Below are 17,448 nucleotides of genomic sequence, written 5' to 3'. Positions count from 1 at the left end.
ACCGCCCGCCGCAAGGACACCGGCGACACCGGGCGCCGCCACCCCGCCGCCCCGCTCGGCCGCCAGGGGGCGGGGCCGCCCCGCCGCCATCTTGGAGCGGGGCGAAGCCCGCGCCGCCATCTTCAGGAGGGGCAAGGCGCTGCTGGAAGGTTGGGGGGGCGCTGCCGCCGGTGTAGGGGCTGGGAGCGGGGGTGAAGTTCCTCCGTCAGCCTCCGGCTCCTGTGGGCAGGGCGGGGGACCGGGGGGAGGGGTCGTCCTGCCCTCTGAGGCGCTCCTCTTCTCCCGTCCGCGCACACCCCCTCCTCATGGTGCCGGGCACTGTAGCGCCCCGCACAAACATGGCCGCCGGCGGCCCTGTGTGGGCACAGGAGGCTGTGCCCCGCACAAGCATGGCGGCGTGGGCAACGACGGTGGCTCGGAGGGGCCAGGCTGCCCACTGACAGCTCCGGGAGCCGTGGTGCCGGGCGGCTTGCCCTGCTCAAAGATGGCCGCCGGCGGCCTCGGCGTGTCAGGAGGTGAGAGGTGAGAGGTGACAGCGGCGGGTGGCCTGGCTCTAGGAAGATGGCAGAGAGCGAGCGGCAGGCAGGTGAGGGGCAGCCGGTGCCCCCTCCTCCCCCGCAGCCGAGGCGGGGGGCGGCTGTGGGGCCCTCTGGGATGAGGGCCGTGCTGGGGGCCTTTGGGGGATGTCTGCAAGGTTGGGGTGCCCGAGCCCTATAGCCTATGGGAGTCGGGGGGAGGGCCGGGCCCCATAAGATATGGAGGGGCTTGGAGTCAGGGGAGGTCAGGGCCCCATAGGGTATGGGGGGGGCTTGGGGTCAGGGTGTGTGTGTGGGCCCCATAGGGTATGGGGGGGGGCTTGGGGTCAGGGTGTGTGTGTGGGCCCCATAGGGTATGGGGGGGGCTTGGGGTCAGGGTGTGTGTGTGGGCCCCATAGTGTATGGGGGGGGCTTGGGGTCAGGGTGTGTGTGGGCTTCATAGAGTATGGGGGGGGCTTGGGGTCAGGGTGTGTGGGGGCCCCATAGTGTATGGGGGGAAGCTTGGGGTCAGGGTGTGTGTGTGGGCCCCATAGTGTATGGGGGGGGCTTGGGATCAGGGTGTGTGTGGGCTCCATAGTGTATGGGGGGAAGCTTGGGGTCAGGGGGTGTGTGGGCCCCATAACGCAACACAAACCATGGTGGTGATGGGGCAGGAAGGGGTTGCTTGCTGCTGAGGCGAGGAGAAGGCTCCACAGCTCGCAGGGGCTTCCTGCCCCATGGGCTGAGGCACCTTATAGCATGGGGAGCCCTAGCAACTCCCCAAAGTTCTACTTTTGCGGCCCCCCCCCCCCCTTGCTCTGGGCTGGTGCTTCCTCAGCAATAAACTGCCGGCACGACACAGGCCTTGTGGTGGTGCTGCTGTTAATATATTATCTCCCCTAAGAGAGGGAGGGTCGGGCTGGTGCCCTCTGTGGGGTCTGCGCCCCCAAGCAGGGAACAGAAGGGGAGGAGGAGGCAAGGTCTGCAGTGTGATGGGGGGGGGGGTCTGCCTCACGCATCCCCTGGGGCAAGGTGTTTGGGATGTAGGCTACTGCAGCAGTTGAATCTGGGCTCTCTGGCAGATGTAGTCCATCTTCTGTGCCTCAGTTTCCTGTTGATGAACTAGGGATAGATTTACGTATCTCCTAGGAGTGCTTCAGAGATGTGCCATATAAGTGAAAAGGTGTGCACAGATCTTCGAGCAAATGTCCGCAAGTAATTGAAAAGTAGCAGTTTTCGTTATTGTGTTCCTCCCCACTGATTTATTCTACCTTGCACCTGGCTACTGAAGGGTTCTCAGTGGCGGTATTGTACATTCAGATCTGGTAATGGTCTGATATAAGGAGCAGACGTAGAGCAAAAATCCAGCAACTCTTCCTTGTCGGTGCTGAAATGGACAGTGTTTGCTCTTGTAGGAAGTCCGTCTGTCAGCTGAATTTGGTGTTTTGGGTTTTTTTTCCCCCCATGCAGATAAGACTGGAAGTGCCTCCTTTGTTAAAGTTGCGTCTCATCACAAAAATAACCTTTTCTGCTCCTGTCTCCATCATGTCATTGTTCTTAGACTTTTACTTATGTATTAACTGTATAATATTATAACCCCTGCAGACCTCATTGGTTTTTTCTTAAAAATCTCTCTGGTCTCTTTCCCAAGAGGAAGTGCGCAAAGTGTGCATAAGAAGTGATGGTTAAGAAACAAATGCAAAGAGATGTAAAAAGTTCTTTAATGAGACAGAGCTTGGACTAACAGCTGGATCCCTGTGATCCAGGTCACTGCATTGGCCATGCCTCTGGTTTTTACATATAATCTGTATTAATGGACAAGTCAGTGTTAGCCGTTTTGTATACCACTGCTCTGGAGTTTTTTATTGTGTTCATGTTATAAACTATTTTAAAAAAACAGCTCCGTGATTATGATGCTAGTTATGGCAAGGAGTTTGTTGCATTTTCAGAAAAGAGGCACACACGTCTTTCATTTAAATTCCTCGCACATTGTTCCTCTCATCTTTGTATCTGGGGCTTTAACTTATGAACAAGAATGAACCAAGTGCCTTGACATCCTGGGCAGGTGATGAGGCTACATCAGTTTTGTAGATGTGGAGCTTGAGAGGCAGGAAGTTAAATGACTTTCTAAGTTTATGTGACGAGTCTGTAGCAGAGTTCTCAGTGATCTGCTTGTTAGACAGCACTGCTCTGCTGGACAAAAGGGAAAGAGCCGCTGACGTTTCTGGGTAGCATTTTCTATGTAAATGCAACTTATAATATTTTAAGGAGTTCAGATTTGCCGGCGTGTGTTACAGAGCCAGTGCCTGAACTTGCTGTAGTGTGGAGAGCGGTCACTAAAATGTTTCCAGGGTGGCTGATGCCGAAAAAACGGCTTCAGACTTTCTAGAATTAAAATGATGAACTGGGTGACTCTGATAGAATTCATAAATTCACATTAACAGCCAGTTTCCTTAACTATGGCCTGCTGCACTGCCCCTTGCTATTAAAGTTTTGCTTATAAAAACGTGATGCAAATTGCCTTTAACCTTGTGGAGCATTTCTGGCTCTGCAGTGTGCTGGTGCAGGACTGCCGGCTGAGAGCAGAGCCAGCGCTCTCCTTCGCTGCGCAGAGCTTGGGGAAGGAGTGACCCTTCAGGCAGGGTTGAGTCCTTGGTTTGGGTGCCCGGGGGAAGAGCTGATCTAATGCATTAACAACGTGCATTCACATTAAATATTACATCCTGGGCTCTTGGAGAGCTTTAAAATTAAATGACCTTCATTGCTTTCACTTGGAAGATGCTGTGTCCCAGTATCCTGGGAGCCCCCGCGCTACCTGGACTGGGGACCACGGCTCTGGACTGCGCTGGGCTGAGCGCCATCTATTGAATTGTTCCAGCTTTGTCTTTGCAAGAGTTGTGCTTTTTAGGGGACTGCAGTTCTGGCTTAAAACCCCCAAACCAAAGTGCAGGTAGTTTGTTAGGAGAGTTCAGTGCTTCTCCCTGACCTGAGGCTTGTCTTCACTGGATAGAAATAAATTATCTAGCTGGACCTTGACTTTGTTCGCTCCTGCAACAACCTCTCTGTTTTAATGGGAAATGCATCTTTAGCAGTGAAAACAAAGCATAGTGCAACTTTCTGAAGCCTTGCGGTGTCCTTGGGATATGTTATCCAGGGACTGAGAGATTATTGCTGGGTGAGTGGGACTTGGTGGGTTAACAGTGCAAGCTGGGACAGGTTTGTTCACTCTCTCGCCTGAGAAATGCATGTTGATTTCTAAGGACGGACTCACATTAGAGGATTTCTTCTTTTTTAACCTCTCTCTTTTGTATGTCCCAGGCACCTCTGAGGAGGTGGCTCCTCCCCTCCAGCAGAGCTTCATGATCCCCAAAAAGGAGATAAACATGGTTTCCGACATGGCCAAGTGGAAGCGCTCTCAGGTATGGGTCTGGGCTCAGGGCGAATTGGTAAGCGCTTATTGCATTCCAGTGGCAGCCAGGTCTGGTCTGGGAACAGCCACTGGGTAAAAGGGATTTGGGCAAGTAATGGGAAAGTATTTGATTTATGTTTTAAAGGAGAAGAGTCCCTGGCTGTTTGTAGGAAAATAACTTGACAATGAGGTGCAGAATCTGATAAAGGAGGGAGCCAGGGAGAGCCCAAAGGCTTGAGGGTGACCAGAAAATTATCCCTGTTCTATTCCAACAGGCTAGTCTAGAAACTGATAACTATTTTATCCTGCCTGGCCTGTACATCATGTCAAAACTGGATTTACACAGCGTTGTCTGAACTCAGCTTGAACATGGTCCAGCTACGTGGCCCTCTAGTAGCAGCAGGCTGGGTTGGTTCCTGGGGCCTTCCCCACCTTATTGTACTGGAAAGGGCTTTAGAGCTGAGACCTTCAATTTCCTGGATAATATTTATTTACTGTGTATGTGGAACTGGCAGAACAGGCAGGTTCTCTGCCTTCTGCCTTTGAGGTATTGAGATGATGACCTGAACTTGTTCCTCCTGTTGGCCTCACCTTTTAGGAACAAATTCTTGCATAATGACTGATCTATGATGACTTAAAAGAAGCTTAAATTATAGCAAGGTCTCAAAAACTCATGGCTGCAGCTTCCTTTGTGAAATCTCCTGGGCTTAAGGACTCTCTCCTGATCAGGGTTTCTGTGCAAGAGAGTCCTAAGGAGGGACAGGTGACAGCATGCTAGTCAGGGGGATTTGAAGACTTAAGTTGCTGAGCTACTCTGGATATGATGCTTCAAAAGCAGCAAATTTAAAGGGGAGAGCAGAGAGGAACTTGGGCTGTCTCCCACTTCTCTGTTGTGTATGCACATGGGAGAAGAGTTGAAGGAAGAAGCGGGAGATAATGGCACAGGTCTGGGAGAAGCAGTGCAGAGCAGGATGTCCAGACAGGACTGAGACTCTGCAGAGCCTGGGAGTTTGAATTTGACCTGATAAGAGGGAGGCAGCTGGGGGAGGATATCAGGGGAAGTGTGAGCTTTCTTAAGATTCTTCTCTCTGTAGCTTCTTCACTGATGCAGAGTTCTTAGTGCAACCACTATCTCCTTGGAGGTCTGCAAAAAATAGTAACTTCACAGCAAGCCCTGGATCCTGGGTTTCCTCAGGGAATCAGTGCTGTGTGTTGGGAAGGGTTCCCTCTGTATGGGAGTGCTCCCATGCTGTACTGTTTGTCCAAACAAACTCGGTGTGGTCACTAACGCCCTGCTCTCTTGGGTGTGTTTGCAGGCATACGCAGATTACATGGGCTTCATCCTCACCCTGAATGAAGGTGTCAGGGGCAAGAAGCTGACCTGCGAATACAAAGTCTCAGAGGTAGGAGAAGGGTTGGATCCTCTTGTTTCTCCTTTTTTACTGCTTTTTCTGGACTCTACAGTGAATGTTTTCTAGGTGAGGAATGAATTGGCAGCTTATCTGGGAGCCAGGGAGAATAAATGCATTTGGGCTGCACTTGGAGATGCAAGCATCAGCCTGCAATGCTTCCTGCAGGATGCAGAGGCTCTGTGCTTGCCTGCTGGATGGAAAATCAAGCAAGTTGTAAGTGGACAGAAGCTGAGAGTGAGGAGGAAGATGCAGAAAGAATGTGTTTTGACCCTGCTCTTACAGTTTGGCTTTGACCAGTGATGCCTTTTGAAGATGTGACCTACCAGCTGCAGCCAAAAGACTGAGACCTCTGTAGTATTCCAGCTTCTCCCACTGCCTTTCTGTGTGACCTTGGACAAGTCACCTATCTCCCTGTACCTGGGCTTCCTCATTGCTTAGACTGCGCTAACGGTGCTGATCTCCTAGGCCCATGCTTTAGTTGAGCTGCGCTGAGGTCTGACTTGACAGCATCAGTGGGTGCAAGCTCGAGGCAAGTCCTTGGCTGGGCCTGCCTTGCCAAGTGTGCTCAGAGTTACAGAGGTCTGAGGAGTGCGAAGGTGGAGTGTCAGGGCAGTAAGTTTAGCCTGTGGAGAAGGATTGCTTGTTCCAAGGCGTTTAGCAGAAATGGTCTTTTTTTCCCTTGCATTGGTGTGACTGCCACCTGGCCCTGTCTGGTGCCATGGCTGGTTTTAATGCCTATTTACCTTACCAGGTCTTAGTCAAAGGAGGCAGAGTCCCGTCAGCATGGCAGGATCGTTTGGAGAAAGAGCTGGGATACAGAGGGAAGTCAGAGGGGAAGAGCAGCCTTCCTCACTGGCGTTATTGCCTGGCCTCAGCTCTGTTTACTTCTTGAGGTCATCCTGAGCGTTGCAGTGATCTGCAGTGGACATGCTGGCTGCCAGCTTTGCTTCTGTGTTGCACGCTGAATTGTTCTGCCTTGTTCTGCATTGCAACAAGGAGATTCTTGGGTGTCTCTTTGCTCTTCAAACTTATCGCTGTTGTGCAAGAAAGCTGGGAATGGTCTGTTCAAAGACGACTTGGACAGAATGGGAAGCAGACTGGGCCCTGCCTGTTTACAGCTTCATTCTGGTGTGGAAGGGCAGCCTAGTGATCTTTAACCTAGTCATTTATGTTTGAAACAGGCATGTTAAGTCCAACCTTCCCTTCAAGGAGCAAGTGTGTGAATGAGAAAGTTGCTTATATTTCACAGGGGGGATCAGGTATAATGAATCCCTTTCTAATAGGCTTTCTGTCTACCTTTTGTTCCTTCAGTCCCCTAGAATTTGCTGGTCTGAGGTGCTTCCTTCAAATGCCACTCTTCTTTCAACTGTTTGTATTTCACCTTTGAGTTTTGTTTTTATCATTATCTCACTCGTTCACAGGCATTCAGAGATGGGTTCTAGGGAAACAAGGCATGAAAAAGGAGCAAAACAATGAAAAAAAAACCCCTCTTCCTCCAACTCCTTTGAGCTGTGGGCCATCACGGAGAAGCTGCATTAGGGCTGCGTCCATGCAGCAGATTCCTCTTGGAACAAATATGTTCCATCTGCGGTCCCGGTACAGGTGATGATCAGACTTGATCCTGACCAGTTGGGGAGTGGCAGCGAACGTGTCTCATTCCCCTCGCACTGTGGAGAGCAGAAACCTGTGACTTGAGGCACAGGTGGAGCGTCCCCTGGGTCGCCTTGTTGATGAGGTTGCCTGTTCACAAGGGTTCGTTTGTAGATCAAACTGCTTATCTTTGCTTTTAAAGGCTCAGCCCCTTGTGGCCTCTGCTTGCATCTCTGCTCTGCTTTCTTCTCTTTTGCTGTACCTGCTGCTGATGTGCTTTTATGCCGTCCCATCTTCCTCCCTGATCAAATGCTGGAGACGCCTTCCCTCAGCAAATGACCTCCTGGAATCCTTTCTGCTGAATGCGCATCCTCTTTGTGACTTATTGGTGTTGCTTTGCCAAAGAAGAAAGAAAGTATGGTCTGCTCTGCTCTGAGAGAGCTGGCCTAATGGTTTCCAGAGCGGTGTGTGTCAATACCAAAGTGCCCAGTCAAGTGAGGGCTGGATTCTGTGGGGCTGAGCCCCTTCTGAGAATCGCTGAGCTTGCTCTGCTCTTAGTGAAAATGGACGAGTTGTTGGGGGCTGAGCTGGCTGCTCGGCTCTGGTTGGCTTATCAGGGAGCCATATTGCGCGGAGCTGGCTGGAGTCTGCCTGGAGGCATCTGACAAGTGGCGACAGCAGAGTTGTTGTTCAGGGCTCCAGCGTAGCCCCTACGTCTGGCCCAAAGTTGCGTGACTGATGGGCTGTGGCCTGCCTTCCCGTGCTGGAGGGAGCGCTGTCACACGGCGATCTGTGCAGCGACTGCGGGGCTGCAGCCTGGGCCGCGTCTTCTAAGCGCTGACTTTGATCCGAGGAGCAGTGCAGCAACGAGGAGGTTACGTTAGCCGTGCAAGGAACAGACCTTTCCTTTAAACAGCCTGCTTCCCAGAGGCACTGGGGGAAACTGGTTGTCCTTGTGGCTTGCTCTGGTTCCAGGAGGGAAGCAGCAAGCGCCCGATTTCAGCAGCTCCCCACTCTGGCACAGGCTGAGGAGCCCAATGGGGCAGGCTTGGTCCCATCACCAGTGCTTGCTGGTGATGCCACCTCAGCACCTCTGTCTGCCTGGCCCCTGCTCTTAAGAGATGCTGACAGGTCTCTGCTCTGCAGGAGACTTTGTGGTTTGCCTTTGGGACTGGTGGCAGGCTCGGGGTCAAGGGGATGCAAAATCAGCACAACAGAAGAGCAAGGAGAGCGGGGGGGGCTGCCCTTGCTTTGATCACTGGAAAGGTAAAGCAAAAATAGAGCTTAAAAACCCAGCCAGGAAGGCAGGGCTGCAGGGGTGCTGCTGCTCGTCTTCCCGTAAGCTCTGCTCTTCCCCTCCTGCTCGCTGGCTGGGGTCAGCCCTGGCTGCACAAGTTTCCTCTGCTGGACAATGGGAAGCTGCTTCTTTTAATAACCCCCTTTTCAAAGGGCCTTGAGCCCGAAACGAGCTGCATCTCTTTAATTATTTATTGGCATGGCTGAGCCAGCAGCTGGGTCCTGCTCTCCCATGTTCAGCGGGGCTGGGCTTTTTAATCCCTTTAAAGCGAGCGAGCAGGGAAGGGGAGGTTCGACTCTCCCTCGCGCTCCCCAAGGCCTGCGGGCAGATCTGGGGAGGGGGAAGGAGGCAGCTCTTGCCAGCCATTTATCCAGGCGGTGCTGAGCGCTCGGTGAGAGGGGTTTGAAATATGGGAGCTGCTCGTAATGAGCTGCTGCTGCTGCTGGGGGATAAATCACCAGCGCAATTTAATTATTTAATACAACCCAGTGCTGGGGATGCTGTCGCTTAATTGGAGGGGAGCGCAATAGCCAGGCAGGGGTGGAGCTGACTCCAAACGTGACCCACTGCAGTGGGGAGATGCTGGGTTTGTGCAGCGTTTGGGGCAGCTGAAACAGAGGGGGTTGCGCTGCCTCACTCTGCCCAAATCCTGGGCGCCAGCTGGTTACTGATTCCAGCTTGCACCCTCACAAGGGCACCCAGTGCTTCTGGCCTGCTGTCTCTGTCGGCACACCTGCACTTGGGGTCTTCCGTGTTCCTGGCGTGCTCGAGCCCCAGCCTCTAGCCTGCTCCGCAGTCGGGTTGCCGAGGTCCCTCTGGGATGGGTGGATCCCTCCTCTGGCTGCTCCCTGCTCCCACTCTCTATTTTACCCTCACCATGTCCTCAGCTTCCAAGGAGCTGCTGTCTGTGCAGGAGGCTGAGCCTGCTATGAAACCCTTCCCCCCCACCCCGGGAGCAGAGGTGATGGGGAGCAATTCGAGGCCGGTTCAGCGGCAGCACGGCTCTGCCTTGCCTGTCTCTCCTCCCCCGCCCCCTTTAAGTGGTGCTTCAAGGGCTAGAAACTTGCTGGGCTCGGCTGTTTCCTCGTCCTCCCGGCAGGCAGCATGAAGAATTGAACCACAGCCCAGGAGACCAGCCGGCTTCACATGGTTGATGCCTCCAGCAAAGTCAAACCAGCCTCCGTTTCTGCTGTCCTTTTTGTCCCCTTTGTGGAGGAATCCCCTCTTGAGACAGTGGAGCCTACCTTGCCCAGGGCCTGGCCAGCTGCTGCAGCAGCTGGTGGCTCTCCAGCTCCTTCAAGTCAGGCGAGGAGAGTCCCAGATCCTCTGGCTGGCTCCACTGGTTGTCGACAGAGCTTCCTAAAACTGTTAGGAGCTGCTTTGAGTGCTGCCCCTGGTTTGGATGCTGATCTTGCCATGGTGCTGCCTCTCAGCATGTGGTGCTATAGCTGTTCCCCAGCTGTATGGACAAGGCATGGAGGAGGCCACATGCGTGGGCCAATCCTGGTAGTGACAGTACAGCTTGAGATGCTGTCCTGTGTGGCCTATTGCCCTCTGCACCTCTCTTCTTTTCCCTCATGGTCATGGCAGTGCCTCCTCCAGTCTCTGCCTCTCCTACATCCTACACAGGTTCCTCACTTTCTCCTTCTGGCACTGGGTGCGGGAAGGATAGCTTTGTTGTCTTGCTGTTTCCCTTGTCTTCCCATCAGCTTCATGCTCTTACTGGGGCATTTCCCAAGGTCCACGTACTTCTCATCTGTGCTCTGATGAGACCACTGGTGGGAAAACCAGGCTGTCTCTTCCTAGGGATGGGTTGTATGTTGTCTACATGTATTGACTAGGTGCCTTGTGCACTTGTGCTGTGACACTGGGTTGGAGCCCCCTTAGCAGTCTAGCTGGTACAAATTTGAAGCCACAGGAATCATGCTAAAAAGGTTGAATTGAGATTGGGCCCTGCTGTGTGAGGTGCCTTACAAACACTAAGACCATCTCTGTTAGTCCTGGCTCCTAAGGACTCAAGACACCTCAGGACAAAGATTAGAGGTCCTGAGAGGGGAAGTATACATGCAAGACCACATAACCAGCCACAGAGGAGGATAGACTATAAATGCTGTGCTGTATCCCATGGGATACATAGGACTGTAAAGATGCAGATCCTCAGTTTTGTGTTGGAGAGCCCTCAAACAGGTAGCACTTCTGCCCCTGCTTCTCTGTCCTGTATGTCCTACACCTAGGAGCTTGCTTTAGCTCTTCTGCCGGAGGTTTTAGAGTGTGGTGCTGTTGTAGCTCATGAAAGGCTGTGCGGGCTACTGGAGAGCCTGCCTCAGGCTGCATTTTGTATTGGGCTGATCTTCTGAGGGAGGGGAGATTTGGCCTGGCCCCCCTGCATTTCAGAGTGAGTTGACACGTCCCATTCCTGCTTTTCACCCTTGGGAAGAATGGTGTTGGCTTTAACAACTCCAGTCCAGGCCAATGATATCAGAGCCTGAGGGACTGCTCTGTTTTGTGTCACTGTGATCCCTCATCTTCTTTGTCTCCACAGCCCATTGAAAAGCTGGTGGCTCTTCTGAACACCCTCGACAGATGGATCGATGAAACTCCACCAGTGGATCAACCTTCTCGCTTTGGGAACAAAGCCTTCAGGACCTGGTATGCCAAACTAGACCAGGTGAGCATGTCTTTCATTCATACTATTAAGTACAGCTCCTGCGGAAAAGCAGTGTGTCCAGCAGTGGTAGCAGAATGGCTGCATCCCTCTGTGCTAGCCAGGCAGTCTACAGAGGAGTTGCAGTCTCCAATAAGCAGTGGAGTGATCCACCTCTTGATATGCATCACTTATTCCTGATCCGGTGCTGTCTTTACCTCTTATGAGAGCAGAGGCTCCATGTAAATGCTCTTGGCTGAGTCGCTCTGAATGTCATTCCAAGGAACTCCTTTGCTCTATAACTACTCACCGTGTCTGCTAGCTGATAGGTGACACAGAAGATCAGGAAGGTGGTGAAACTGCCTGACTTTCTTCAGCTCAGAGCACTTGCCCTGCACGGAGCTCTGGAGGTGGCAGAGGCAGAGTCCAGGCAGCAATGTGCTTGCAGGTGGTCTGCTGCTCTTTCATCCTTGAGATGACTCCCTGGGTAACTGGGCTGATGTGCCTGGATGCTGAAGTCTTTTTTTTTCTTTTTTTTTCCCCCGCCTGATGCTTACCCAGGCCACATGCAGCCTGCGAAGCTCTCCCCAAATCGCTCTGTGGAGGTGACTTCTTCAATAGGAGAGTCTATTCCTTTGCCGGGCTGGCCCTGGGTGCTGTAGGAGTGCACCAGTGCAGCTCCCCCTCTGCCTTGCTGTGCAACGCTTTGTGTGAGCAGAGGACAGCATGCTCTTGGGGACTGCAGCAGATCTGTGCTCACTCAGGGAGTCTTTTATGTCTTTCAGGAAGCAGAAAAGTTGGTGGCAACAGTGATCCCCAAGCATTTAGCTGATGCTGCACCAGAGGTAGCAGTGTACCTGAAGGAATCCGTGGGGAACTCCACCCGCATTGACTACGGCACAGGTACCCTGGCACACAGGCTGCCCAAGATCGGACTCCCTAGGGGAGCCACCCTTTGGAGCCTGGTGCTGGGTTTATTTAAATATACTATAGCCACTGCTTTTAGTGCCGACTTGGTACCGAGGCCAGAAGTTGCCCGCCTTCCTTCTTGGGCCTCCTAACCCTGTGTCCAGTGTGGGCTCTGACTGAATGGGGCCTGGAGAGAGCTGGGGTTAGGAACTGGGCTGTACTAGAGCTATGACACCCTTCTTGTGTCTCATCCGAGCACCTCAAAGTGGTTTAGAAGTGTGAATCAAGCTTTGCAAGCCATTCTGGGGTGAACTTTGGGAGCTGCTTTACCACATGCAGCAGTACTGCACAGCTGATCTGCAATAGGCAGTTGGTAGGGATGAAATGTAGTTGCATGAAATTGAACTAGAGTGGGAAACAAATTTGTGTTCAGTGGGAAGCGGCTTGAGTTCTGGTGTTTCCTAGGAGTGGCATCACTGCTTAAATAGAGACTTTAAAATCTGAATGCAGACACATTTTGCACCTAAGAAAATACAGAATTGCAGGCTGGGGTAACCACGTTGGCTTCAGTTAGACATAAATCCAGAATCGTTGGTGTGAAACCACATGGTTACTCCACGCTCTGCTCCTTCGTCTGGAGGGCAGGTGTGCTGAGAAGGGTGTCCCTGACAAAAGGCATGAGAGTGGGACACTGGGGGAGCAAGGAAACAAGACTTTGGAAATGGGTAAAAGGATGAAGTGCAGAGGCTGAGCAGTGCCTTGCCAGGAGAGCTACAGCTCGCTGGCACCAGGGGGAGATGTTGTCTTTGGAAAGGGACCTAGTGGCTGGGATTTTGTCAGCTCAGGGAATAAAATTCAGTCTTTCCTCCCCTCCCATGTGTCCTGAGCCAGGGGCCCATGTCCTAGATCCCAGTGGCTAGACTGTAGGTGCAGTTTGTTCCTACACTGGCAGCTACATTTCTTTATAGAGTGAAGCTGCTTATCTTGTACTCTCCCTTGTTCTATGGTCCCTTCCACTGAAGGACATTGCTCTGTTTTTGCTGGTTGCCTTTTTCTCCTTGCTGTTGGCTGGAGGACAGAGCTGCAGAGCCCCAGTCACTGATCCCAGTACCTTCTGGGAGGGACTGTTCCCAGCACTGGCATGGCATCTGCATCCTTCTGACACAGAGGTCTTTCTGAAGCAGGAGGAAATCTGTTTACTTGCAGGTGTGAGGTTCTCTTGCATCCTCAGAGCAGACGGTTCTGCAGTGCTCCACTTCCCCTACTATGCTGATCTCCTGGGAAAGGCCCTGCCTTGCTCCCAGCACACCCAATGTTGGAGCTGCTTTTCCTCAAAAACTTTCTTCTTTCTTTCTCCAAGTTAATAGTGATCTTACAAACATCTAGAAGGCACTTTGGCTGGGTGTTGTGTGGGAATGAAATGTTGTTGGCTCAAGTCATTAATAGGCCGCACCTTAGGGACAGCTGGCTGGGGCTTTAGCCCTGGGAATGTGGCTGTTGTGATTTCTAAAGAGGCGTTGTAGTGCCTACAGAAAGTTTGTCCCAGGGACCGGAAACACCTGTGTCATGTCTCTTCATCTTTTTTAACTTCAGGGCACGAAGCTGCATTTGCGGCCTTTCTCTGTTGCCTCTGCAAAATCGGTGTTCTCAGAGTGGATGACCAGATGGCCATTGTCTTTAAAGTGTTTAACAGGTGAGCTAATGGGAAGAGAAGGGCTGGAAGCTTCGGGTCGTTTGGGGGTCGGATCTGACAGGGTCCCCTTCCAGCTGTCCGAGATGTGTGAGATGTTACCACCTGTTCTGCACATCAGTCTCTTCCTGTAGTCTGGGCAGGCTGTGCGCCCTTTCTTCCCCCCGTCAGCACCCATTTGGAAGAAAGAAATTCTAAGAAGATCCTCTTCCTGGGATGTGATCTGGGAAAATCAAGATCCTTCTGCAAAGGTGTATGAGTAATAGAGAACACGAGTGCTGAAGAGCTTGCTGGCCTAGGGAAGAAGGGCAGAGTAAGAAAACTGTGTTTGAATATAAATGTAGACAATTTAAAATTAGGAAGCAGACGTACTTTTTAATGGAGCGTATCGTTACCCATTATGACTATATCTAAAGAGTCTGGTGGCACCTTGTCTGTTCGAGGCTGGTTGTCTTTTTGGAAAGTTTTTAGTTGAACACAAGTTAGCAAGCTCTGCAGAGGTATCTGGGTGAAGTTCTGTGGTTTGTGATAGACAGGAATGTCTGACCAGATGATCTAATGTCTCTTCAGGCATTAAAAAAAAAAAAATCTATGAAACTGGCAGGCATCCACTGCTCCTTTAGATGTGTTTCCAACCCAGGAGGTGGAGTTGGTCGTGATGAAACCAGTGAAATGGGCATTTGGAGTCCAGAGATCTAATCCCAGATGTAGCATTGATTGGTGGCATGGAAATGATTTCCCTCAGTGTTTCTTTCTTGCATTAATTTTCCACCTGAAAAATGGAAGTAGCAGTTGCCATACAGTGGAAAGCTTTCTGAGCTCTTTTGGAAGTTATTGGAGGTATCAATATTCTCAGATAACAGTGGGAATGGGGAAGGATCTGCACCAACATAAGACACTGGATAATATAAGCCTCCGGCACTTGCTTTCTTAGAGAATTTGGTGCAAAAAATGACTTTAACCTGAATTGGGCTCTTCTGTTGGGTCAAAAAAATGGGCTTGGGGCCCTCTAAGAGTAGACCGTCTCTCTGTTTGGATCTCCCTCTTGTTCCATGGAGGGAAAAGCCTGGACCTGGTGTCCGTAGTCCAAAAGACTGCCTTGTCTTAACTCTTCTTTCTCCCTTTTGTTTCAGGTACCTAGAAGTGATGCGGAAACTTCAGAAGACCTACAGAATGGAACCTGCTGGCAGCCAGGGTGTGTGGGGCTTGGACGACTTCCAATTTCTACCCTTCATATGGGGCAGTTCCCAACTAATAGGTAATAATAAAAATTTTCTGGTGTCCCAGCCTGCCCTCTGTCCTATTGGTCTTGGTTGCAGGGGTGATGAGGCTTGCCACTAATTTTTAAATATAAATGTGTCCAGTTTATATATAATACAGTGGAAGAGTTTGCTTGGGGCTCAGAAATTTTGTTCTCTGCTTTCCAAATAAAGCTAGTTGCTTAGGTTGGAAGATGGAAGCTTACCTTGTACAGTACATCTGTCTTTATTGCAATGACTGCTAGTTTTTTTTTTTAAAAATAGGAGAATAGTGTTTTTCTGCTAGAAAACACGCTTTCCACCCTGGTGAGTTTACCTGTTGCTCTCTTTGCAAAGGCATTGGAGTGGGAGCTGGGAGATGAGTTGGGAGGGAACAGGTCTGTGCTAACTTCTGAAAACCTCTGTTGGGAGGATCACGTCTCCTGTGGAAGGTGGGCAGGACAAGACCTGACTGCCTGAATTTGGTCTCAGAAGAGGGGGTGCTATACAGGTTACTTTCTATTTTCTTTTATTCTTTAGACCATCCAAATCTGGAGCCTCGGCACTTTGTTGATGAGAAGGTGGTAAATGAAAACCATAAGGACTTCATGTTCCTGGAGTGCATCCTCTTCATTACAGAGGTGAGGACTGGGAAGTTTGTCCCACAGGGAAGTTCTCTTGATTTTAGACACCTGGCGCTAGCTGTGGCTTTCTCTTCCTCCTTTGCTTGTTTGTTTGCTCTCATGGAAGTGTGTGGATGAGCTGTTGTTGCATGTCTGAGGTGCTGTTCTTGAATGAGTTGAACAGGGGTGTTGAGAGAAAAGTATAATTAAGCTAGATGGGCTGTGGATTGCTATTGAAGGGACCTCTAACAAGAGCAAGCAAATAACCTTGGATCATCATTTGGATCAGTGAGTGGGAACTCAGATGGAGAAGACTGGTGCCTGCGTGTGTGCTAGGAAGATAAAGCAGGAACTGCAAAATGGCTGTGCTTGCCAAGATAACCTCCCTTCCCTCCAGCCTTTTGGCCCTGCCTAGGAGTCCGTGAGCTTTCCCTTCCTTACGGCAGGCTCCCAAACCTCCACACAACTTGGTCTCCTCCGGATCTGACCAGACTCTGCCATAAAAGTTGCAAAAAATGTACATTTCTGTAAACTATTAAGAGGAGATGGTGCTGAAGTTAACCCAGCTGGCAGCGCCATCAGGACCATGTTTTTGCTCAAGGACTCTAGGGTCCCTGGGCAAGGGACTGGTGATATTTGGTGTGTTGCCAACCACAGGCAGTGTTTCTAAATGAGGGAGTTTACAGCTTCCTGCCCTCCGCTGCAGTGAATGACCTGACTGTTTTTACTGTCCCCATTGCTGTAAGATCTGGGCAGGGAGAGCAAGAACCACACGCTCTGTTCTGGTGAGGGATTTCTCGTCTCTGGCAAGGAGGAGTTGATGTGATGAATTTTGAAGGATAGAGTGCAGTTCTTCCTCTTTGTTCCGTTTGCTTTTTCCCTTCCTCGCCTCCCTAAATTGGTGATGAGATGAGAAGGGAGGTTAAAGAATATATATTTAGCCTTCCATGTAGAAAACTTTCATAGGAGCCTTTGGCCCAAACCCCAGGAGGTGCTGAGTCAAGTCCTACTGAATTTGGTACAGTTTGTTGGTACCTAGCAGCTCATAGGATTTAACCCTTTACGCAGAGTTAAATTGTGCCATGGATAGTAAAGAGGCACTGGCTGAAGAGACAAAGATGAGGACAGGAAATCTGTTCTTGCTTCATCGTCACTGGAAGCAGGAGCAAAGATGCTCTAAGATTTATTTTAATTTGGGGCTGTGTAATATACTACAGCATACTAACTCGAAAAATATAAATCTCATGACGTTTGTGGAAAATTCTGCAGAATACAGATGACACGTAAAGTTTAAAATCCACAGCAACACACTGCTTCTAGTCACTTTGCTTTTGCCTGCAGAAACTTCGCTTTTTGGTAGGCTTTTTTAATATGTGATTTCACTTCTCTTTCCGCCCATGTATTCATAAGTGATAGTGGAATCTAGTTCTTTAGCTGAGCTGCTCAGTGCCACCTGGTGGTAGGAAAACCTGCTCTTGGTCCCTCCTAGTGTGAGCTGCTACAGAATTGGAACAACCTGGATTATCCAGTGCAGGATATTTCCAACCTGTTTTCATGGGAATATGTCTCCTTTTTTTTTTTTTAAAAAAAAAAAAAGAGATTTTGCTTTCAAAATTTGATTTTTCTTTCTCAAATGCCAGGAAAGGTTGCTCTTGCCACTAGGGGGGGCTGAGACAGCCTCTAATGCCTGCTTTCTCTCCAAAATCAACAACAAAACAAACAAAATATCAGGGAAAAAAGATAGATGGGATTAAAGACTTTAATAAATTAAGAATTTTCTTCTGAGCTTTTCAGTTGGAAGCTCCTCTCCTTTAAAGGTGTTAATTAAACAGATAGCAAATACCACCACAGTTCCTGCACTGGGTCTAGTACACCTTACTGACACGAGAGCAGCTCTTGTTTCAGCAAGCTGCAGGCAAGGTGGGTTATTTTCTTTTAATTAAGAGAATATTCTCTTGAGCAGATATTTTTCTCAGCCTCCGGGTGACGTTTTGGGGATGTGAATATACAGTGTCGTGGTGTTTGCCACGTGTATGTTTAAACCTCAGACTCTTAAAGTAACAGCGAGACGAGGTCCGGTCTGAACCCACTAAAACATTCCCCTTAGAGCACCACCCTGCA

General features: G+C 50.5%; 1 protein-coding gene across 2 annotated transcripts in view; it reads left to right on the top strand.

The window, feature by feature from the left end:
• The first annotated feature begins 467 nt into the window (after nucleotides 1-467).
• PTPA (protein phosphatase 2 phosphatase activator) overlaps nucleotides 468-17,448 on the top strand; it is a 29,419-nt gene continuing 12,438 nt past the window's right edge. The window contains exons 1-9 of one of the 2 annotated variants that reach the window (XM_067308926.1): nucleotides 468-586; nucleotides 3,834-3,934; nucleotides 5,241-5,327; nucleotides 10,766-10,891; nucleotides 11,653-11,770; nucleotides 13,370-13,469; nucleotides 14,600-14,724; nucleotides 15,245-15,345; nucleotides 15,617-15,809. In XM_067308926.1, coding sequence (XP_067165027.1) covers nucleotides 562-586; nucleotides 3,834-3,934; nucleotides 5,241-5,327; nucleotides 10,766-10,891; nucleotides 11,653-11,770; nucleotides 13,370-13,469; nucleotides 14,600-14,724; nucleotides 15,245-15,345; nucleotides 15,617-15,619 — 786 coding nt within the window. In that variant the 5' untranslated portion in view covers nucleotides 468-561 and the 3' untranslated portion in view covers nucleotides 15,620-15,809. Of the gene's footprint in view, nucleotides 587-3,833; nucleotides 3,935-5,240; nucleotides 5,328-10,765; nucleotides 10,892-11,652; nucleotides 11,771-13,369; nucleotides 13,470-14,599; nucleotides 14,725-15,244; nucleotides 15,346-15,616; nucleotides 15,810-17,448 lie in introns of those variants that run through there. The other variant, XM_067308925.1, reaches the window with a different exon arrangement.

Source organism: Apteryx mantelli, chromosome 21 (assembly GCF_036417845.1).
Source record: "Apteryx mantelli isolate bAptMan1 chromosome 21, bAptMan1.hap1, whole genome shotgun sequence".
Classification (NCBI taxonomy): Eukaryota; Metazoa; Chordata; class Aves; order Apterygiformes; family Apterygidae; genus Apteryx; species Apteryx mantelli.
The sequence above is the reverse complement of the archived record's forward strand: the minus strand, read 5'-3'. Positions and strand labels throughout refer to the sequence as shown.